Source organism: Enhydra lutris, unplaced genomic scaffold, assembly GCF_002288905.1.
Source record: "Enhydra lutris kenyoni isolate GAN:26980312 unplaced genomic scaffold, ASM228890v2 scaffoldscaffold8, whole genome shotgun sequence".
NCBI lineage: Eukaryota > Metazoa > Chordata > Mammalia > Carnivora > Mustelidae > Enhydra > Enhydra lutris.
The window spans coordinates 39,660,769-39,684,902 of NW_019154092.1; the positions used below are offsets into that span (position 1 = coordinate 39,660,769).

General features: G+C 48.5%; 1 protein-coding gene across 1 annotated transcript in view; it reads right to left on the reverse strand.

Moving 5' to 3' along the window:
* The window catches only part of LOC111142652 (lipoxygenase homology domains 1), a 151,372-nt gene that overhangs the window by 73,306 nt on the left and 53,932 nt on the right, over window positions 1-24,134 (reverse strand). Inside the window, exons 8-16 of the mRNA XM_022495969.1 lie at window positions 22,801-23,051; window positions 21,659-21,794; window positions 20,928-21,088; window positions 19,837-19,923; window positions 19,268-19,403; window positions 8,231-8,385; window positions 6,436-6,596; window positions 2,495-2,571; window positions 1,389-1,585 (exon numbers count right to left, since the gene is read on the reverse strand). Of these exons, the coding sequence (XP_022351677.1) occupies window positions 1,389-1,585; window positions 2,495-2,571; window positions 6,436-6,596; window positions 8,231-8,385; window positions 19,268-19,403; window positions 19,837-19,923; window positions 20,928-21,088; window positions 21,659-21,794; window positions 22,801-23,051 (1,361 nt within the window). The remainder of the gene's footprint in view (window positions 1-1,388; window positions 1,586-2,494; window positions 2,572-6,435; window positions 6,597-8,230; window positions 8,386-19,267; window positions 19,404-19,836; window positions 19,924-20,927; window positions 21,089-21,658; window positions 21,795-22,800; window positions 23,052-24,134) is intronic.

Consider the following 24,134-nt stretch of genomic DNA (forward strand, 5'->3'; position numbering starts at 1 on the left):
TACAAGTTAACTATTTGTTCACATCTACTACCAAGCAGAGGGGAGCGGGTGGAGAGGGGGTGCCAGGTGCCAGCTTTTGCTTTGTCAAGATGGCTGCACTTAATGTCAGGGCTAGACTCGAGGTGGGTACAGGCTTGTTTTTCTTGGCCTCCACACCTAGCACCTCCCTGGAGCAACAGTTCCAGTTCCATCAATAGCAGCTGGTGACTGAGGATGACTTGTGGGGTGCGGTATTAACATAATTACTGCAAACAGCAGTCCCATTAGCATGCCCAGTTGTTAGAATGAATGAGGCAAACAAAGGTGAAGTCACTGGCGGGCTTGGGAGGAAGTGAAAGGAAGGGCCTCAGGCAATCAGCAGCCAGACTGACCCTCCCAACCTCTTAAGCCACACTGCTTGCTGGGGGAGGGAGCATTTCAGAAATACAGGGAAAGGCCCCAAACACCATTCCCCTCCCCTTAGACGTTTCACCTATCCACTGGCTGTTGTAAGAAACCCTCAGTAAAAGGAAAAGCATTTCACTCTATGGTTATTAATTCAGCTGAAAATGTAAATACGTTTTAGTGAAGGAAGATCTTGACTTAGGCTCATTACCATCAGGTATAAAGGACTGACAGGAGCTCTTTCCCTGTGAGCATGTTCTTGGAGTATCTAAAATAGGGTGAGGCTCAGAGAGAAGGGAAACGGATTGCAGGAAAGTGTAAGGTTGCAGACAGGGGAGCTTGTCAGCATCCCAGTTGCTGCTAGCCACACCTTGAGAAGGGCAGGTGGTAATAGGAAGCCCAGCTCAGAAATTTCTAGAAAAGTTTCCAATACTATGAGGGGGTTAATCTGTGCTTTTCCAGATAAAGAGCTCACACTGGTGGCAGCAGGGCCACCGGGGGCCTTGACAGAGGGAGACAATCAGCTGCTATCTTCAAGGGCAGAGTCTCTCCAGTGTCGTTCAGGGTGAGCACTGAAACGAGTTTCCTGAGAATACCTCAGATGCACACTCGAGTGTGAAACTGGGAAGCATTTTCAGCCCCTCTTTTCCTGCCCTGCATGCTGGTGTCCCTTTCTCCAGTGTCTGGGACCTAGCCACCAAGGTCTTGGCTATATACGTAAAGGAAATGTTGGGACTACGGATCCCCAAAATAGACATTCCACCCCTAAAGGGACTGCAGAAGCTTCCCTACTGTTCATGTATCTTCTGCTGCTCTGGGTCATGGAGGAAAACTACACAGCTCACCTACCTCCGAGTGGGCATTTTCCCCCCGTGTGCATGTGAGTGCGCATATGCGTGTGATGTGTGTGTGTGCACGTTCATGTGAGCAGGGCTGTGCACCCGCATGTGGATATATACAGGGGGGGTGAGACCATGTCGCATGGTCTTGGGAAGGAGACTTACGGTTCCAATGTTCAGGGTCTCAAGGGTGAACTCATCCACCCGGGCACGTTCAAAATAGTCTTGCAGGTTGTTGTCAGAGACCAGAAGGACTTGCTTGATGGTGTCAGATTTATCCCCGTAGAGTTTGATGTAGACCCTGGAGTCTGTGCTGGCCCCAGAGACATCCCCTGTCTTCAAGCTGATGTGGTAGCGGAAGTCTAGGCAAGTCCAGGGTGGGAGGCAGGGAGGGGGAGGGGTTAGAGCAGGTCGGGTGGGAAGGGCTGGAGCAGGAGGGTGGTCTGCAGCCCGGGTGGGACACTGGGCTGGGGGTTGGCCACTGAGCCCTTGCTCTAAGTAGCCCCATGGTGGGGCAGGACTGCCTTCCTCTCTGTGGGGGTCCCCTCATGGGCAACACTGGGATGCTGACCTCTGCTTCGCCTGCCCACAAGGTGTGAGCACACCGAGAACAGGAAAGCATTCCAAGAATATGGAGTGCAACAGACTTGAAGGACCTAAGGTAACCACCTTGTCCAGTTTCTGATCTGACGGATGAGGAAACGGAGGCAAAGGAGCATCAAGCTTTGCAGACAGTGTTGCAAAGGACATGCGCAGTGTTGTTGCTAAGGGTTCTGATCTTGGCTTTACAAGCAAAGGATCAGAGGCTCAGAAGGGTACATGTTTGGATCAAGATGTCAACGGTTCAGGAGGAGCCAGCCAGGGGTGAAATTCTGCTGGGGACCTACAGCCCCATGACGAAACAGGGCACCATGCTGACGATGCTCCAGTATATCACCTGGAAAGATCCGTACCCATTGTGCCTAAGGGAGGATAAAAATGCCTGTTTGGCTAGTGTTACTGCCTCTGTCGCTCGTGTCCACAGAGGCCTGTGTGTGCTCAGGGCCCCACATCCAGTGCCACGAAGTCACTGTATACACAGCCTAGACAGCGAAGAAATTCCAGATCTTTCCTCAGAGCCTCTTCCTCTCCACCCTCCCCACTACTGCCTGGGGCAGGGGGATGAAGTGAAGAGCTCATGCTTGTTCCAAAGGGCTGGCTTCCGGACAGTAAGGGGAGGGCACCTCCCTCACCAGGGACACACCCGCCACCTGGTCATCAGGACGACTCACTCTTCAGTGTTGCGTTGCTGTCACTGGGCAGCAACTCTCGGACCAACTGACCGTCATCCTTATCCTTGTCCAGCCACCTGGTGGGCAGACAAGGGGCTGTTAACTCTTTGAGTGGCCAACGACCAACCACCCACTGTCCCGCTGTCCCCGCAGGGTCACCAGGGAGGTCAGACTGGGCACTCAGCAGAGGAAAAGACTCCACGGGAGCTGAGAACAAAGGGTCGCCGCCCAGACTGGGCAAGGAGGACTGCGCTGAGGAGAGGATACTGGTTGAGGTTGGAAAGGTGATGAGGAGTTGGCTAGGGGAAGAGGGAGGTGCCCTCCCGAGGGAGCAGCACATGCTGGGATGGAACAGATTGGCAGGAGCTGAGCGAAGGCCCCTGGGGTTGGTAGGCAGCAAGGGGGAAGAGTAACCAGCGTGCGGGGATAACGAGAAGGCTCACAGGATGTAAGACCTTGGCAATCAGTAAAGAGTTCGTCTTGAAAGCCAAGAACACCATGGGTTCACTGTCCTCTTCAAAAATAATCACCTCTTTTTGGGAGAGCCTACTGTGTGCACAGCGCTGTGCTGAGGGCTCTGGGGAGGGGAAGAAGGCAGAAAAGATACACTGACATCAATAAGACACTGCTCGGGCCCTAGAGAACCTACCGTCTAGTTAAGATAGGATAGACTAGGGGTGCCAGGGGGGGCTCAGTCGGTTAAGCAGCTGACTCTTGATTTTGGCTCAGGTCAGGATCTCAGGGTCGGGAGAGGGAGCCTCATGACGGGCTCCTCACTCAGCACAGGGTCTGTTTGAGATTCTCTCTTCCTCCCTCTCTGCCCCTCCCCCAATTCGTGCATATGAGGGCTCTCTCTCTAATAAATAAATAAAATCTTCAATTAAAAGACAAAGAAGAGGGCGCCTGGGTGGCTCAGTGGGTTAAAGCCTCTGCCTTTGGCTCAGGTCGTGATCTCAGAGTCCTGGGATCGAGCCCTGCATCGGGCTCTCTGCTCAGCAGGGAGCCTGCTTCCACCTCTCTCTCTGCCTGCCTCTCTGCCTACTTGTAATCTCTGTCTGTCAAATAAATAAATAAAATCTTAAAAAAAAAATTAAAAGACAAAGAAGATAGGATAGACTAGCCAAGGCACTGAAGGCCAGAAAAAGGATGGCTGCGGGACCAAAGTAAGTGCAACAGGAATTTAAGAAATGAGGACAGTTTGTGGGGAAGCGGCTTGCTCAGAGTTCTCAAGGAGGGATGAGATTTGCCAACAAGGAGAAGCTGGGTCTGGACCCTACAGGGCTGGGTCTGACGGCAGTGACTCATCTATTCATCAGAGTGGGCCATGGTCCCAGCTCTCTGCTGGCCATCCACCTGGGAGCCACGCATTGGACTGGTTCACCCGGAAAGTGCCCTCCCCACGGAGCACTGGGATGCATCCAGAGAAATCAGATGACTGTGCAAAGCGGAGACACCTAGGCCCCAATGCTCACAAGGGTCCATGATACAGGTCATGGCAGCAGAAGAGGCACCCTCAATGTTCTCCACTGCCGTGGGGAAGCCAAGGGGCTCGCCTCTTGATCAGCGTCTCCCCATTTGCCTCTATGTCAGAGCTCATCTTGGCAACCCAGCTCTATTCCACTCCTGGCAGGGACTTGCCTCCCTGGCCACGGAACCCGGCAAAGGAAGCCGAAGCATGGCCTCCCCTCCAGCCTTCCTGACACGGAGCTCAGGCCTCCCTAAACCACAGTCCCTCTGCTAATATACCCCACCCGAGGGTAGGGTCCCCATCCCTTCTCTCTTGCCCTCCCTCCCTAAACACGTGATCTTATATTCCCACAGGATGTTGCTGCCTGCTGGCTGTTACCTCGCAGAGGATGTCAGTCGGCTGCTAAGTGATTATACCGGGCATGGGTTTTGGTGCTGCGAGTCTTGAACACCAAAATTGTCTGGGATTCCAAGATAGGAAGATGCAATTGCAGAATTCTTGGTACTGACGATGGGGGTGGGGGGATGGGAAAGAGATTTGAGAGCAGGGACCGCTGCCCTGAGTCCCTCCAATCAACCCATTAGGAGCCTCTCCCTTTGTCCTGTGGAGGTCACCCGGGATTATCCACAGACAGAGGCTGCAGAGAAGAGTGTGGTGTGGCCCAGCCATCACTCCCAGGGACAGGGAGCGTGGAATCCAGCGGGCCCGCGGCCATCAGGAAACCCCTCGCACCCTCCCACCACTCTCTTTACCACTCACCCATCCCCAGGCCCACCCCAGCGGTAAAGGGACACCATGGCTTGTCATTTTCACTACCAGCTGAAGGGTATTAATAGATATTTCCAAATATAGTCATTTTCTTTCTGCTTCAGACACTTGGGCCCAGGTTCAGCGTGAGACACTGCAAAATCAGTGAGCCTGTCTGCTGGTGATTTTATGGCTCTTTCACCGAGCTCACAAGAAATGTGCAAGTGTGCACACCACACTCACACAGCTGCCAGAGCTAACACACTGGCACCACCTGACCATGGCAGAGAAGGTGGATAAAGAGGCCTGGTGTGCCATCCCTCGGGCAGTGCACGTCCCGCTCAGGTGCCATGGGCGCATGCCGCAGCAGGAGGTGGGAATTAACTTTCTTAAAACTGCATAAACCCTTTAAGTGTTTGGGGGCAGGGAGGGCTCTAGGGCGTTTGGGGGTCTCCGCTGACCTTCTGCCCTGCAATCAGCATCACCTGTGTCATTGGCAGACCCGGCTCCTTTCAGAGGGCAGCCCCATTTCACCCTTTCCATCACTGTGGGACACGCGCTGGCCAGGAAGGCATGGAAGACCAGAGAAGTTAAGAAATGTGCCCAAAGCCACAAAGCAGGCAGGTGGCTAGACTCCTGGCCCCAAGCTCCTCCCTCACCATGTATATAGCCATGCAGACAGTGTGGACACAGCGACGTCTTCCTTGTCCCCTTTCTGGGTTCCCTGTCCTCCTACTGACCAGTCTCAGTTTCAGGGCTCAGTCCACACAATTCTCTCTCTCCCAGGATCCCATCCATTTCCCTGATTTTAAATTCTACCACTGTGCTCTCATTTACTAGAGCTATTTCTCAAGGCTGGACTCTGCCTACTCAACTCACAAGCATCTCATACCTAATATGCCCCAGCTAAGCCTCCAGAGTCCAGTCTGACCCCATTCTCAGGCCTTCCTTCCCACCCCCCGCCCCCAGGCTCCTGGTTTCAGCAGGAAGCACGGCCTCTGCCCACCCACCAAAGGCAGAGACTTGGGGTCTCCAACAGTCCTCTCTCTCTCGAGGGCACACCCCATGAACTCTACCTACAGGACCTATCTCTGGTGTAGCCCCTTCCCCCTACCTCCACTGCCACCACCTATGGCAACCTGCCACGTTACGGGCTTAAATGTGTCTCCTAAAAGTGATATGTTAAAGTCTTAAGCCCCAGGACCTCAGACTGTGACCTTATTTGGAAATAGTGTCCTTATAGAGGTAATCAAGTTAAAATGAAGGCAGGCCTTCATCTAAAATGGCTGGTGTCCTCATAAAAGAGGGACATGTGAACACAGACAGACATGTACAGAGGGAAGACGATGCGAAGACCCAGGGAGAAAATGGCTACTGACAAGCCTAGAACACCTGTGGCCAGCAGAAGCCAAGAGGCAGGGGGCAGAACCTGTTCAGAGCTCCCTACTTGGGAACTCAGTTAAATTCTGAAATTGCCATACTGTATCTTTAAAAAGTAACGACACTCTGGTACTTAAATAGACAGGCCAGGGGTGCCCTGGGACACCTGACCCCAGTGGCTCACCACCGGCAGGTGGGGTGGGGACAGTCTAAGCACCACCAGCAGGGGCCCCCTCTTCAAGCCACGACTACGCTCCTGGTCTGGGGTAGCAGGCAGGGCTGAGTGTCCCCAAAGCCAGGGCCCCAGACGGAAGCTGGAGCGCACAGAGCGCAGCAGGCCACGCACCTGAGACACGGGAACTCCACGTTGTCGCTCTCTGGCTGCCCCTCTTCTCTCACCAGCACCCGCTCCAGGAACCAGCCGCTGCCCCCGCCTTTGCCATCATGCCTGATCCTCACCCGCCTCACCTTCCGCATGGTGACCGCCTCGATGGTGAACTCGTCGGCCTTCGGAGGGGAAGACAGCAAGGCCGGTGGGATGGGGCTCCCTTGGGACCCAAACACCAAGGGGAGACAGAGACCCAGAAATCAGAAAAGCCGGGGCTGATGGGTGGGGCTGCTGGTCTGTCACAGGTGGGTTGAGGGGTACCTGGAAAGAACAGGTCTAACCCCTCCTCCAGCTGCTCCCAGTGGGAAGTCATTCCATGTCAAGTTCCCAACAAGGGAGGGCTGTATTTTCTGATTAAACAGTGGCCATTCCCTATGATCTCCTTCTAAAAGGCAGACCCCCAGGAGGAGGGATAGGATAAGCTGTTACCGGTCACTAACCATGTATCATGACTTAATTCCTTGGCCAATCAACTCAGGCTCCTGCTACGGAAGGATACCAGCCCGCTTCTAAGGCATGGCTGGGACTGACTGGGGAGGGCAGGAGAACTAGTGGTCTTGCTAATTGCACAGTTTTGCCTGCCAATGGGGCAGCAGAAGTGCAGCAGGGGCTGGAGAGTTGCCAAGCCTACACGAGCACACCTGGGAGCCTCCCGGATCAGGAAGAGGAGGGTGCAATTGATTGATGGACAAAGGATTCAAAAGAGGTAGAAGAGTGGGAAAAGGTGGGTGTGGATGGGAGAGAGAGAGGAAATGTATAAATCTATGTGAAGTCACCCCCTCCAGACCTCCCCAAATGAGCCTGGGTCCACCCACAACACAGATTATTTTGATCACCATAGTTTTCTTGTGTCTGTGACCCTAAGGTCGGCTGGAGTGGCCTCTGAGAGAGACCTCCACTCGATCTACAGGGTTTGCCCTGCCCTCGCTGAGGATGGGGCAGCAGAGGCCGGAAGAGAGCCCAGGATTGTGCTAGGTCAGTCTGCAAATGGGCTTCACCTGATAAGCACCATGAACCTCGCTTGACTGCAATAATGACCCTATTGAGCACCTGCTCTGTGATGCAGGCCAGGTGGTACAGCTGTGCTCCTAATTCTCATATCAGCTGGCACAGGTGGGCATCACTTCCCCATTTTAGATGTGGGGAAACTGAGGCTGGGGGAATGGAGCGACTGGCCCCACACAGGGTTTGCCCCCAGATCTGCCTGATGCTTTCCCTATTGCCCCACACCACCTACCAAGGAAACCATTTGACAGGTGGGGAAAATGAGGGGGAGTACCCCGCACATCAGTGATGAGGTTGGGGGCAGAACCCAGTTCTTTCACTCCCACATTTAGTATCTTTCTTGGTTTCTCCTTCAAAAAGGAATTGGAGAAGGTGCCCCCAGTGGTCATGTCTAGCGGAGAAGGCAAAAGTCCCAGCTATCTGCTAGCCTGGGTCCTCCAGTCCACAAACCAGAGGCCCAGCATCCCTCCCTTCCTGGCCACTCCTGAAGGAAGAAAGGTACTGCTCCTACCCCCAAATGTCCTCCTGTTCTGCCCCCTTCTCAAAGCTTACGGGTGGGGAAGGGACCATGACCCTTCCAGGGCGGTTCTCCAGGTCCCTGCTGGACCCCAGGAGCCCAGAGGGTGTCATTTGTGCTAGTTCGCTGATGGCCAGGGCACCCATATCAGCTTCAGCAGAACAGGGAGGACAGGGGAAGGGGACTTCGGACCAGGGCTGGGTAGGCGGGGACGGAGCCGGCTGTACTCACGTTGCCCTTCTCAAACAGGTCAGTGTCGTTCCTGCTGTTGTACAGCAGCCGCTCGCCTGTGTCCCCCACGTCACCGTAAAGGCACAGGTAGACATTGGCATCGGTTCCCGCGCCTTCGAGTTCTCCAGTGCACACGGTCACACGGTACCGGGCCACTGTCGGGGAGAGAAAGGGACACACTGATGGCCCCCTGCTCCCAGCACTGGCCCTGCTGCTCCTGCCTCTAAGTGCCCCTCCCCTGCACCAGGTCAGCCGGGGCTGCAAACCCCATGCCACCCAGTCAAAGGGCAGCTCACCTGCAGATCCCTCTTCCCAAACAAAGCAGAGGTTCCTGGGCCTGCTCAAGGATCAGAATCCCATGGGAAAGTCTTGTAGGAATTCAGCTTCCTGTGTCCCACTGAGACTTCTCCAAGTTTAGTTTCCCGAGGTAGGATCCCTAAAACTGCTTTGTTTATATGCCCCCCAGGAGACTCTGGGGGGGGGCGCCTGGCAGTGTTTGGGGACCACAGGTCTGATTCAAACATTTTGACCCTTGATTCTATCCAACCCAGCAGACTCTTCTGTCTTAGGTTGTTCTCCAATTCTTATGTGTCCTGTCTTCTCACGGAAGAGAGCTTTTCTCTGTGAGCCAGACTGAGCTTTGCTTCAGAACAGAAAGGCACAAAATGCAGTCACTGTGGGAGGGGCAACAGCTTCTCTCCCTGTTGAAAATGTGCCCTGGAGGAGACGGGCCGGCATCCCTGCACATCACAGCTTCCCTTGCTCACTTCAAATATGCTAGAAAGTGAAATTCATTCATTCATTCACTCACTTATTCATTCATTTGCCCTGTATCTATAGGCACCATTATAGAACCGGGATTCAACAGTGAGCAAGACAGACAGACTTCTGCTCCCATGGAGCTTCCATCAGACTTGAGAGTAGATGGGTGGAGAGGAAAGATGGACAGTGAAATCATAACAAATTATGAACAGGAAAATTCCTGAGTTACGTCTGCAACAAAGATTACACGGGAGAGGGGTGCCCCAGAGTGGGATGGAAGTGGAGGAATTATGGTGAGGGAGTGAAGAGGACTTGGAGAGGCAGAAAAGCTTGCAGCAAGAAGTTGAACATCTGGTAAGATGCCAAGGATAAGAAGCCAGCCACAGGAAGCTGGGAGAGAAGAGTGTGCGAGTAAGTGCGAAGCACTGCTGTGGGGAGGAGGGGGTGAATGTTCCAGGAGCAGAGAGAAGGTCAGTAGGGCCTGGGTGAGGGGGGTTCGATGAAGTCCAGAAGTGGACCAAGGCCAGCATGGGGCAGAATTGGTATGACAGGTCAAGGTAAGAAGTGTGACTTCCTTTGGTTGTTCTTTTTTAATACAATGGAAAGTCATTCAAGGGCTTTAAGCAAAAAAGTAACCTGATCTGAATTATATTTTAAAGAGCACTCTGACTGCCATGCAGAGAACTGATTGCATGGGAAGAAGGAGTGACTCAGAGAGGCCCCTTAGCAGAATAATTAGAGTTGCCTAGAAAAGACAGGAGGGTGTCTAGGACTGGGGGTGCTGTGGAGATGGAGAGAAGCCAGTAGATTAGAGATATAGATATATATATATATTTAAAGATTTTATTTATTTATTTGACAGAGAGAGATCACAGGTAGGCAAAGAGGCAGGCAGAGAGAGAGAGGAGGAAGCAGGCTCCCCACTGAGGAGAGAGCCTGATGTGGGGCTTGATCCCAGGACCCTGGGATCATCACCTGAGCTGAAGGCAGAGGCTTTAACCCACTGAGCCACCCAGGTGCCCCGAGATATATTTTTAATGTAGAAGCAACAGTACTTGGTGATGGATTAGATAAGTAATTGAGGCAAAAAAGAATCATGGATGACTCCTAGATTTTGGCTTGGGTAACCAGGTAGACAGTACTTCTAGTAAGAAGTAGGCATGCCTGAGGGAAGCACAGGTTTGGAGACAGAAATCAATGGTTCTGTTTGTTCATTATAAATGTGTGCTATTAGATGTTCCTAAAAGAGGCCAAGAAGGCACTTGAATATGTGTCTGGAGAGTCAGGACTACTGACATGACATTGGTCATTGGCACAAGGATTCCATTGAAAGCTATGAGTCCAGATGAGATCTCCCATAGAGAAGATTATGGAGGGACACCAACATTAGAGACCAAGCCCAGGAGAAGCTAGCAACTCAGATGAGAAGCAGCCAGTGAAGCAGGGGGAAAGAGTACTGCTGGACATGTCTCTAAATCAAGAGAAGGGAGGAATGATCGTCTGTAGCAAATGCCACAGAAGACAAAGAGTGACTTTTGGTTTAGCTACATGGAAAGCCCTGGTGTCAAGGACAAGAGCAGCCATAGTGAAATTGTGGGGGAAGGGAAGAAGCCCTATAACAAGAGTCTAAGTACAGAATAGGAGGTGGGAAATTAGATATAGTACCTGGATGCCTGGATGTAAACCTTTCCTTTAGTCTGTTGTGAAGAGGAATACAAAAGAGAAATAATAGCTGGAGTGGGGTATGAGTTTAGAAAAGTTTTATTTTAAAATGTTTAAGATGTGAGGTACTATAGGATCATGTAGAGGATGATGATCCTGTAGAGAAAAAGAAAATGATAACACGGGAGAGAAGAACTAGTTAAGTTCTTTAGAGAGGAAGAAGAAGAAGGACCAGAGTATAGATAGAGGACTAGCTTTGCTAGGGTTCAAGAAACTACAACTATAGGGACTAGAGGGAGGGCAGTGATAAATTGTAGGACAGCTTTGAGTACAAACTGAGATATACTGAGTCATGAATTTTTTTTAAAGATTTTATTTATTTATTTTATAGAGATCACAAGCAGGCAGAGAAGCAGGTAGAGAGAGAGAGAGGGAAGCAGGCTCCCCACTGAGCAGAGTCCGATGTGGGGCTCGATCCCAGGACCCTGAGATCATGACCTGAGCTGAAGGCAGAGGCTTTAACCCACTGAGCCACCCAGGCACCCCCTGAGTCATGAATTTTAAATGAGACCAGTCTGCAAGGCTGCATGCTTTGCTACAGTGAGTCTACAAGGCTACAATAACTGAAAAGGTCATTTGTTGGCTTTACCTAGGATAGGGTTTATCCAGGTAAGCATGATAGAGAGATACAAGGACAGAAAAGGTAAGGGAAGGTTTAGAGGTAGGTTATAATGGTGGCCCATGCAATCCAAGCCATGTATACAGAAAATTGAGTATAAGAGAAGGTGATAATAAAATCAGTGAATTATAGGTCTTGACAAAGTTAAAAAAATGTTAGGGTGGGAAAGGCAAACCTATAGAGACGTAAAAAGATCAATGGTTGCTAGGGTTTGGGTAGGAGGGAAAGGAAGAGATAAATAGGCAGAGCACAGAGGATTTTTTTAGGGCAGTGAAATTACTCTGTATAATACCATAATGATGGATACAAGTCATTATAAATTTGTCCAAACCCACAGAATGTACAGCACGAAGAGTGTTCCACAAGTAAACCATGAACTCAGGATGCTAAGAATGTATCGATGTAGGCTCATTAATTATAACAAATGTATCACTCTGGGGGGATGATGATAAAGGAGAGGGTATGCATGTGTGAGGGAAGGGAGTATATGATAAATCTCTACACCTTCCTCACAATTTTGCTGTGAACTTGAAATTGCTCTAAAAAAATAAAGTCTATTTTTAAAAATGAAGGAGCTAGTAAGATATTCCCAGATAAGCAATAAATATAAAACTCCATTGTGGCTTTATAATGTATATAGATGTAATTTGTGTGACAGTATAGCACAAAGGAGGGGGAAGAGAACAAACCTATACTGGGGGAAAGTTTTTGTGTATTATTGAAATTAAGTTGGAATTAATCTGAACTAGATTATTGTAAGTTAAGATGGTAATTGTAATTCTCTGGGTAACCATTAAAAAATAACAAAAAATATATATTAAAAGAAACAAGGGAACTAAAATGGTATTCTAGAAAATATTTCTTTAACACACAAAAAAGTGGTAATATAAAATGAGAGGAACAAAAAAAGACACGAGACATAAAAAACAAATAGCAAAACAGCATTCATAAATCCTGCCATATCAGTAATTACATTAAATGTAAATGGACTAAATATTTCAATCAAAAGGCAGAGTGTGGTTGTCATCCTGCAGAGACAGGATGGGTCCTTTCACCCCCTGTTTGCTCAGATATCAAGGCTGATGATGCCACACATGTACCAAGAGTGAATATAAGATGTATCATGCACCTAATAAGGAGTTCTTGGGAGAGTATGGTGGATTTCCAAGAAGGTCCAAAAATGGCTTGAGAAGCAGGGAGGTGTGACTAGCCTGTGATTTTATGGTGATTAGGAGATAAGAGTTCCCTTCTGGGGGGATTGAGGGGGTCAATTCTTGCATGGCTTGACCTTTCCACCAGTGCTAAGGGAGGCAATATCCAGTCTTCTTTTCAAACTGCCCAGATGTCAGGCAGAAGGGCGTGGGGTAGTATAGCCTCAAAGATGTCAGCAGTCACACACCAAAAAAAGTCATACTATTGCACAGAGATTGGCGAAATTGGTAATGGATCTATCTGCTATATACAGAAATACACTGTAGATTAAAAGACATAAATAGGTTGAAAGTAAAAGAATGACCACCAGAACTGGCTATACCTGAATAGACTAAAAACAAGTGTAAAGATCAAATTGGTAATATTAAAGAACTACTCAGAAAGAAAAGCTCAGGCCTAAATGTCTTCATTATCGAATTCTACCAAGCATTCAAAGAAGAATTAATACCAGTTCTTCTCAAATTCTTCCAAAGAATTTTGGAGGGGGGGATATGTCCAACTCATTTTATGAGGTCAGCATTACTCTGATACCAAACCAGACACAGATGTCACAAGAAAAGAAAATTACAGACCTATTTCTTTTCTGAATATGGATGCAAAAATCCCCAACAAAATACTGGTAAACCAAATCCAGCAACATAAAGAATTATACACCTTGACAAAGTAGAATTTATCCCAAGGATACAAGTTTTAAAAATCAATTAATGTAATGTATCACATCAGTAGAATAAAAAAAGTATAACATGATAATTTCAATAAACTCAGAAGAAACATGACAAAATCTAACACTCTTTCATGATAAGAAAACCATCAACAAACTAGGAATAAAAGGGAACTTCATCAACCCATAAAGTTATCTATGAAACACCCCCAGCGAACATGTAATTAATAGTGACAGACTGGATGCTTTCTTTAAGGTCAGGAACAAGACAAGGGTGTCTGCTCTCATCATTTGTTCTCAACGCAGTGCTGGAGGTTTTAGCCAAGGCAGTTAGGCATCCAGACTGGAAACGAAGAAGTAAAACTATCTCTGGGCACAGATGACATGATCCTCTACACAGAAAATCATGAGGACTCCACTCAAAACTATTTGAACTAATACATGAGTTCAGCAAAGTTGTAGAGTATATCAATATGCCTGAATCAATTGTATGTCTATTCTTTTGCAATAAACAATCTGAAAAGGAAATTAATAAAACATTTCCATTCAAAAGAGCATAAAACGAATAAAATATGAAGACATTTAACAAAACAAGGGAAAAGCCTATGCTCTGAAAACTACAAAATACTGTTGAAAAAAATTAAAGATTACTTAAATAACTAGAAAAGCATCCCACGTTGACTGCTTAGAAGACTTACCGTAGCTCAAAGGCAAACATTAAGTGCTTTCAGCCTTCAGCCTTCAAATGAAGCTGATGCTTTTGTATTTAGCTTCCAGTGATAGAACTGATGGCAGTAAGAGGGAAGAAGAGCCTCTACTGGCCTGAGTACTGAAATGGAGAGGCACAGAAGGAAAAGAGGAACATGAGCCTCACTTATTCTTAATCCTGACGCAGGACAGTTCTGCTCGTTCAGCTGTAACTATCAGGCAACACCCAGAAGCAAACTGATGAGGGGAGACAGCAATCCCTCTGCCTGGAAATTCCAGTCCTGTTTGTTCAGGAGCACTAAGGTCCATTGGGCTGGAAGTTCTCAGGGCTCCTGATCTTCTCCAGGGGCCCCTCCCAGCCCACCAATCATTGGGGTCCCAAGCTCGTTCCCAGCAGGAAGTCCACAGACAATTAAAAAAATAACTGTGTTGGGGCACTTGGGTGGCTCAGTGGGTTAAAGCCTCTGCCTTCGGCTCAGGTCATGATCCCAGGGTGCTGGGATCGAGCCCCACATCGGGCTCCCTGCTCAGCAGGGAGCCTGCTTCCTCCTCTCATTCTCTGCCTGCCTCTCTGCCTACTTGTGATCTCTGTCAAATAAATAAATAAAAATCTTTAAAAAAAAATAACTGTGTTGTTAGCCACCAGCAGTGAAAGACTTCAAACAAATGGGTAACTACCAGAGCCTCTTGTACTTTAATTTAAAAATGACAGCTCAGCCTGATTAACAAGAAGCTCCTCTTTTCAGCAGTTCAGTCCAGTGATCCCTTGCCCACTCATCAGCAGTGTGTAATCACTTCAGCTGCACATGCAGGGGAGCGTGGCTCCTACCATCTCACAGAACTCCTGATCATAAGCAGTACATGTCTAGTCTGTGTCCCCGGGCCGTGTTAGTCAGTGAGGTCACTCCTCAAAGCCTCTTGCTGTCAGACATGGCATTAATTGCTTCTTTGACTGGCTCTTGTTTTAGAAGTAAACCCAGAGTAACAGAATTCAAAATTAGAGAAGTTTTTGTTTTATTTATCTTTATCTATTTATTTGAGAGAGAGAGATAGAACATGCATGCATGTGCCGGGGTAGGTGTGTGTGTGGAAGAGCTAGAAGAGGAGAGGGGGACGGAAAGGGACAAGCAGACTCTGTGTTGAGCACAGAGCCCAACATGGAGCTCGATCCCAAGACCCCAAGATCATGACTTGAACAGAAACCAAGAGTTGGACACTTAAACAACCGAGCCACCCAGGTTCCCCAAGAATGGTTTTAAATTGGTACTTATTTTATGTGAGCTCAAGGCTTTCCACTCAAGGGACTGCCAGGAAACCCTGCATGTTATTCACTATACCCTGGTGCCAGCTGGGGAAGTGAGACTTGCCATCAACTCTTTACCGTTACAAAGAAGCATCCAGAACACTAAAGGAGATCCAAGTTCCTGTAGAGGTGAGTGAGGATAAGCGGGTGTTCCAAGCACAACAGAAATTTATGTGGGCCAGATAAAGCATCGGGGAGATGGAATCCAAGTCGACATGGGCTTGAGAGTACTGCCAAGGACCCCCCTAAGAAGACATCAAACTGCATTTAAAGCCAGAACAGACAGCCCTTCGATCTAATCCTGTTCCTCGGAGACTTTTTTTTTCATTAAAATGGTTCTTTGATAGTATTACAGACGACAAAAACCAAGAGCTATGACAGCCCCACATCTTGGACACTGTTTAAAATGTGATATGCACGTTTACCCATGTAGCCTACAGACACACTCTTTCTCCCCACCCTTCCTACCACCATCTCTCCTTGTCTGTCAGATCCCTACTCAGAGAAGACCAAGCTTAAATGGCACCTCACCTGAAGGTTCTCCCAAAGTGTGGGCAGAAAGCTCATCTCGCCACAGTGTCTCTACACCATTCTCTCACTGAGTCCTGTCGGAGCCACCTTCAAAATAGCTCTTGAATTCACCCTCTTTCTAGTCTAGTTAATTCTTGCCCACTTTGAGTACCTCTTCTTCTCCCCCCTTGATGACTTCTTATAGGTTTGCCTCTAAGATCCATCCTCCACACACCCATGAGTCAGGCCAGGAGAAATGTTGGGGAGAAGGAGCTATAAGGAGTTGCAGGATGGAGCGGAGTGTCACCAAGGTCATGAGAGGGCTGGGAGGCCGAAGCCTGAGCCAGGGGTGGGGTGCATTGCTCATTCATGGGATGATCCGAGGGAGGTACTGGGACCAGGATGTGGATGAGGGGATTTTCCACTCAATCACTGGAAGGAATAGGACAGAGGCTCTGAACTTTTGATGTGCAAAAAAATTACTTGGTATCCTTGATAAAAATGCAGATTATCAGGGATAGCTCTCAAAGAATCTAATCAAAGTCTCTGGGGTACAGCCAAATTATGTCCCCCACATCCCCATCCATATGTTCAAGTCCTAACCCAGGGTGCCTGGGGGACTCAGTTGGTTAAACATCAGCCTTTGGCTCAGGTCATGATCCCAGGGTCCTGGGATCAAGCCCTGCATTGGGTTCTCTGCTCAGCAGGGAGCTTCCCCCTCTCCCTCAGCCTGCCGCTCTACCTACTTGTGCTCTCTCTATCTGTCAAATAAATAAATAAATCTTAAAAAAAAAAATAGTCCTAACCCCCAGTATCTCAGAATATGACAATATGGAGGTAGGGTTTTTAAAGAGGTGATTAAGCTAAAATGAGATCCTATGGGTGCGTCCTCATCCAATATGACATAAGAAGGGATTAGGACACAGAAAACAGGACACCCAGAGGGAAGACTGTGTGAGGACACAGCAAGAAGGCTGCCGTCTACAAGCCAAGGAAAGAGGCCTCATAAGAACCCAAGCCTGCTGACACAATGATCTTGGACTTCCAGACTCTAGAACTGTGAGAAAATTAGTTTCTGTTGTTTAAGCCTCCAGTCTGTGGTATTTTGTTACAGGAGTCCGAGCAGATTAATAGACTGCCCTAGAACAATGGCAGGAGTTGGGGGTCTAGAGAATGACTGAGAGACACATTATACCACCTTCAGTGGAAGAAAAAGTAACCAGAGGACACCAGAGATGGGGCTGATCTGGGGCAGAGGCAACATCATGAGATGGCATGAGCCCCATGTCTGAGAGTGCAGAGGGAGTCTGGCAAAACCCCATCACCAGCCCCACAGTCTGTGAGGTGGGAAAACAGGTTTGGAGGAATGGGGTGGCCAGGCTTCAGTCAAGGTAAAGAGGACATGGAGGTAAAGAACATCTTGGGCATTCTAGGTAAAAATGGTAGATTTCTTTCTGGAAAAACCTCACTAAGATGACAATACACAGGTATTTTCAGGACTTAACCAAACAAAAAATAGGGACAAGTACAGATAACAGCAACAAGATTTGGGGAGCTTGACAGCCCCTGGGAAAGTGATTAATACCTTAGCACAGTGGTTCCTCACCAGCAGCACCACTTAGAAATGTGTGAGACAAATTCCCAAGTCTCACCCTGGACTTCCTGAGTCAGAAACCCTGGGCTTGAGGCTGTGTACTCCATTGCCACAAGCTCTCTGGGTGATAACACTCAGAGAACTTTGAGGATCCCTGACTCACAAGACCAGAGAGAACTGATCAGAGCTATCACTTGTGAAATTTGAAAGCAAAGGCTGAGGAATGAAAGCACCAGGTAACTTCAGAAACAGGACATGAGGAGCTGAAGTCAAGAGAACTGGTTAGAAAGACCAAGGAAGCAGGTGGGTCTCAAGACCCCCTCCTCATTGGTTCACATCTGCAGGCTCTGTTCTGGCACATGAAGGGATAGATCCGATGAGAACAGGAGTGTTTCTGCCTCAATGGGCTATATTGCTAAATCAAGTCTCAGTTTGGGGCAGAATCCTCTTACCTACCATGTTCCCAGGGAGATGGCTACCTTGCTGCCACAGAAAATAGTACACAATCTGAAAAGACAGAGTATAGCCCCTGTGCACACAGGAGGCGGGAGACCTTGTTCTAGGTCTGACTCTGTCTCCAACTGTATAATCAGGACAAGAACTCCTCGTTTTCCTGAGTTGCATTAGGCTATTTTATTTATTTATTTAAAGATTTTATTTATTTATTTGACAGAGAGAGATGCAGAGAGAGGGAACACAAGTAGGGGGAGTGGGAGAGGGAGAGGAAGAAGCAGGGTTCCTACTGAGCAGGGACCTGATGTGGGGCTCAATCCCAGGACCCTGGGATCATGACCTGAGCTGAGGCAGATGCTCAACAACTGAGCCACCCAGGCGCCCCTGCATTACGCTATTTTAAAGGCCTTCAAACGCAAATATTCTATGGTCACATTTTTAATTACAAACGAAGAAGCATCGAGTAGATGACAGAAAGTGCTAATCGCCAGCATTGCCTAATTAGATGACTAGATGGTGCGATCTCTTAACAGATATTTGCCATGTGGGGTTTCTATGTTTTTGAGTATTTACTTCTATTTAAATCATTTCAACAAATACACACAGAGCTTCTACTGGATGTACAAATGTCTGCGGAGTGATGCTTTCCAAATATTGAGAAGAGCTACTAGAACGATGAGTGACATTGTTTTCTATATATTCTTAATTCTTGGTAATTTTGTGGTATTACTATATGATTTAAAAATTAAGGACTGCCACAGTGATAGCAAATGGGTTGATTATCTTAAGTGCCAGTTCCGATCAATTGCTGATGTCTGCTTAGATCAACTGCTAATGTCTGCTTAGATCAATTGCTAACGTCTGCTTAGAGCGCCCTGTAGGGAGCTTTGAAACTCATTTCAGACTCAGTGAGAGAGAAGGCTGTGATTGCTCAGTAATGTCTGCCAGAGCAAAGGACAGGACATGTGCTGTGCCTCAGTCTCTTCTGCCGCTATAATCTAGAGGCAAAATGATCTCCCTTTAGCCCTGAGAATGTGCAAACTGGACCCCAGGTTAAAAGCTTAGTTCCTCTCCTACGAGCCTTAAATAGACACAGAGGTCTCATCTGGGGCCGCCAATCATGGCTTCTGGATACAGTCTTCCTTTTGGGGAGACTCTTGTGCATAATTTGAAGAGAATATTTCTTTAATGTTAGGAAGGCTGTGGAGAAGCACTGCTTGGAGAGGATTCTTCTCATCCCCTCACCCACCTGAAGAGCCATAAATGTCACCTTCCTTTCCCACACCCACCACCACAGAGCTCTGGCATCCTGTCTTAGAGATTCCCACAAGCCAGTCAGAAGGCTGGGAATTTTCTAACTCCACACTGGCATGTGGAGGGGGTGTGATGAGCGACAACAAATGAGACCAACCACTCATGGGCTGGACCCCCACGCACACGCCAACTAGGAGTTCCACCGCCTCGCCAGGGATAGAAAACTGGTCAGTACTCACTACCCATTATCCTCCGCACGGTAGGGCCCTCGGCGGTCATTTCTCTCACGATCTCATTGTCATCCTCGTTGGCATCCAGCCAGCGATTGCAGTTGAAGTTATACTTGTCCTTGGTCAGAGTGTTCACCAGGGTCATCTGGAATGAAGTCCTGGGGTGAGCAAGAGGGTGGACCAGAGATCTATCACACCTTGGGGTCACCATTCTGCTATCTTGTCCAAGGGAGGCCAAGGCCATCCCACTGAGATGACTCTTGTGGAAGGTGGTCCAGATTTCACATCTATCCCTCTTGCTCCCTGGAGACCCATGCTTGCCTAGCAGCCAGGCGACTGGGGGAGAAGGCAAGTCTTCTGAACACCTGAGCATTTTCTCAGTCAAATTTGGAGGTCCTCTCCCCATCAGGAAGTCCCCGTGTCTTAGGTCCAAATTTGGGTCTCACTGTGAGACCCATGCTCACCCACCCCCACTCCCAATGGACACAAAGGCAAACTTAGGTGACATGGTCATTAGAAAGGGACCATACCGGTTCCTCTCCCACACACCTCCCAAACCTCAGGATGGCAGACCTCACCCTTTCTAAATGCCATCCAGAACCAGGGCTCCTTCTGTCATGCCATGCCCGAATCTTGTAAAACCTGCCAAGATCTGGGAGCTCAATCTATAGGGAGAAATGACAAGGTTTGGGTGGACATAGTCAAGTGAATTGTGTTTATCTCACAGCTGACCCCTTCCCAGGAGGACACCCGCTCTGGGCCGAGTCTTCAGCAGTGAGGATGGCTTTGCTCCAGGACACTCTTGTAGACTGTATCCTCTCACGCCCTGGCAACCAAGGGCACGTGAGGGTGAGATAGCTGTGTAGTGCCCAAGTTCAGTCTGGCCTGGCGAAACTGAACAAAAATAACTGACCCACAGCAGGATCCAGAATAAAGAAAATCTTCCAAGCAATAAACTCCCAGTAACAAAACCCGTTCGGCAACCCTGCAAATTAGCACAGGTCCACAGCCCCAGGACCCCACTGGGCACTAAAACAGACAAAAAGATCAATACAGCAGTCATGCCCTTTCCCTAGGGGCCTGCAGTCTAGCCAGGAAGACAAATACATGAAGAGCAATGAAGTGAGTGTGTAGCAGAAGCAGCAGTGGGGTGCTCTGGGAAGACAGCTGAAAATTACAAATCATTCTCACCTAAAGGTCAGAGCACACTTCTGTTGGCAAAACAAGCCTTGCTCTAGTTATATACGCATCAGAAATTTAAAGCTAAATTTCTTTTAAAATATTCTACTATTTATACTTTCCTTTCAATTTGCTCCTCACTCTCTAATTCAGTTCAGATCAGGCGGTTTGATACTAATGTGCTCAGGGTCTCTGTTCTATAATGATTCCCCAAGTTTCTAGGCTCCTGAAGAAAATTCTATACCTGCTTCTTTCCCCCAGGCTCGGCTCTGGAGCGTCTGATTCAGGTGAAGGGCCAGACCCAAAGCGGACGCCTTTCAATCAATAGATCACTCTGGCATCCCTTGCAGGGGCCTGAATTTTGTGTAGCACCCGCTTGTCTTCACACTTGATTCAAAATCTGGCTTAGAAAACCATCCTCATGACAAATACCTCTTACATCCCTTCCTCCTTCCTCCTCCCTCCCGCCCCCATTACACTTCCTTCCTACCCTAAATTTCTCGATTATGCCTGGTTTGAACCACTTGTTGTTGGGATTCAGGAGAATCTCGTCCGTCCGCCCCTTTTGCCCATAAATCTGGATGAAGATGGGAGAATTGGTACCAGCTTTCTTCAAATCGGTTGTCCAGACCCACAGGGACCAAGGGAATTCTGCAAAGACACGTCAAGTTGTCCCATAAAGACTTCAAGAGTAAAGAGTTTTTATGTTACCAGTGGGGGAAAAGAAGCAAATCAAAGGTGTTTAGGACTGAAGTGCAGACCATGCACAAGTGTGGCCCACTCTCAGAAACCCACTCTAACAGGTGCCAATATTAGGGATCCCAGGATTGCTTGCTGCTTGAAAGAGGGTACCTCAATGATCCTTTTAATGGCAAAAGCCTATAGTATGTTTTAAATAGGAAAAAGAGTTGACTCCTTGCACCCTGTGTATATTCAGAGTGCGCTGTGTTGAACCATTCCGTTTACCATCTAGCCCATCACAGCAGGTTATTCAGTTTGGGGTCATGGGGGTACTGGCCATGGTGCTGACTGTGTAACTCTGTGTGGCCTGTACCTTGGAGAGACGGGCTTCCTGCGGGGCCCATTCCCTTCCTCTTTAGAGGAGAACTGAGAAGCAGAAGTGCACCCCTTCACAGCAGAGCTCTTGCCCAGGGGGCTGACATCCTGGCCTCTGCTGGCCCTGTCTGGGAGGACACCAGCCTCTGGGTCCTCACCACCTACTTTTCAGCCTTTTTTTCCTGAGAGACACCATCTCGTAGAGCTGCCTCTCGATCAGCCCGTCCACCTTCTTCTCATCCAACCAGTTGCGGCAAAGGAAGGTCTGCTGGATGCCGGTGAAGGGGCACAGAATCACCACCTGGAAGGGGGTGTGGTGCAGATCATGAGTCTCCTGCAGCAGGTGCCCTGGTTGGGACCTCCTGACAATGTTTGACAACCTCTTCATGCTAAGGTGGTCTACATTAGGATTCTCAGGGAATGGCACTTTTCTTCCTGTTGCTGGTCTCATTAAATCTTAGATCAAGAAATACCTCCCCCAAGGAGTCTTCCCGAGTAGCTATCAACCATCTTCCAATTTATAAGCCCAAATCTCAAATTCTTCCCCCTACACACAACACCCTCTTTGAACACTGTATTTCTTTATGTGTATCATAAAAATCTCAGTCCAAACCAGATGAACTGGTATACTAAATTAATTCCCTTTACTTGTCTGTAGAAAAAAGGTTGATCACATAAAAAGCAATGAATATCTGGAATATAACACAAAAATAAACAACCTTCTTCTGGGCTTGAACCCATTCAAACCTCCTTCCCATACTTTCTCTACTCTACTCATATTCTCAACTCATGGGTTTAGAACTCAGAAGTGTACCCAGCCTAGGTCACTCACTCACTCACATTAGGTATGTCCAAAGGAATGTTCTTGTGACACTACAAAATTTTCTATCAGCCAAGAATTGACTATTCACTCTGCTAGATTCTCAGCTTTAACTTCTTTTTAATCTCAGGACTCTGGGATCATGACCTGAGCTGAAGGCAGACGCTTAACTGTCTGAGCCACCCAGGAGATTTATAAGCTGAAGTGAAACAACACCAAGAATCAGGACAGTTTATAACTACCAGCTAGCACCTACGTTTGGCCCTTGGATGTGTGCATAGAACAGCCCTCATTCCTGACCATAAGCAAAACAAGGTGGATGGTCACATTACCAACCCAACTGCCCAATGAAAGGGCCTGCCCATGTGCTCTGTCGCTGGTCCAAAGTAAGTAGGAAGCAGGAAGCAGGTCAGCATTTGTACTTGCAAATTAAAGAAGAGGGGTTGAATCAGGAAAGGCCCCCCAACCCCTGGGGGGCATCCCTTACCTTCTCGCAGTACCAGCCTCTGTTGACGCCCACATTGCCGTGCCCGATGGAGACCCGACTCAGGGGACTGAGGAGGACAGCCAGCTCGATATTGAAGATGTCTGTGCGGCCACGGTCAAACACACCGCCTTCCAGGAAGATTTTCCCACTGTTCTTATTCCCTCTGGCCCCATACATGACCAGGTAGATTTTGGATTTGGTCCCAGCCCCCCGGACATCCCCAGTGAAGACGGTGACCACATACGAGATAGCTGGTGTAGAAGCCACAGGGGAGGAGAAAGTGCCAGCTGGTTACAAAATCCACACCCCACCCCTCATCAGCTCCAGCCTCCGTAGGCCCTCCCTCCTCCATACATCCTCATTCCTCCCTGTCCTCCTGCCCCAGATGACATCCAGTGCCCCTCTCTGCTTCACGTTATCTTTTTCAGAGTTTGTGTGTCCATGCATCTGAATTTCAGAATAAACTGCAGGGATTACTCTGAAAAGCTGCCAGCCCTGATTACAAGAACTGACAAAGAGAAGGCAGAATTTGAGTTGGCTGAGAATAGTACTTGCTATTAACATTAATTACCATGTGCCTATTATTAATAGCTACCGGATGAATTCTGTTATGTCTGATTTAATTATAACAGCCAACTCCATTAATGGAGATTTATATCCGGGGCTATCTGATTCATTTTGTTTGGTCTTTTGCTCGTAACTTAAAAAAAACAACTTTTAATAGAGGGCACTAGTGTCCTCCTTGGCTACCTGACATGGTGGGATGAGGGAAGAATGAGGGAAGGAGAGAACACTGTAGTTGGGCCCTGTGGGGTTTTGGTCACTCAGGAGGCAAGATGAGGACGAAGTTCTGGGCAAGCACCAGCAAAGGACAATTAAGCTCTGGGATGGGGCTAAGTTAGAGGAAACACTGAAGACAAGCATCTGGACAGGAAACTCTGCTAAGGTCTGGCCTCCCTTCATTATGTTCTGGAGTTGAAGGCAATGGCCCTTTAGTCCTTGTTAGTTCTCCTGAGCCTGCACACAGCCCTCCACCCAGAGCTCAGGGAAATGAAAATCCCAGCTTTTCTTTGGAGCTAGCACGTGTGGCTTCGCAGATGCCTCCCTCATTTAGACATTTACACCCTCCTCTGTTCATCAAACGCTGATTGAGTGCTTACTACCTGCAAGGCCTCAGGGAGACTATGAAGATGGGGAAGGTGACCCCTGCCCTCAAAGAGGGGGTCTCCAGCTCCACTTCTCCAAAACACACAGACCCGGGATGTCCGCCCATGGCCCAGGCTACCAGCCGTCCCCAGCCCTCGGCGGTCATTTCTTCTGCTCTCTACCACTGG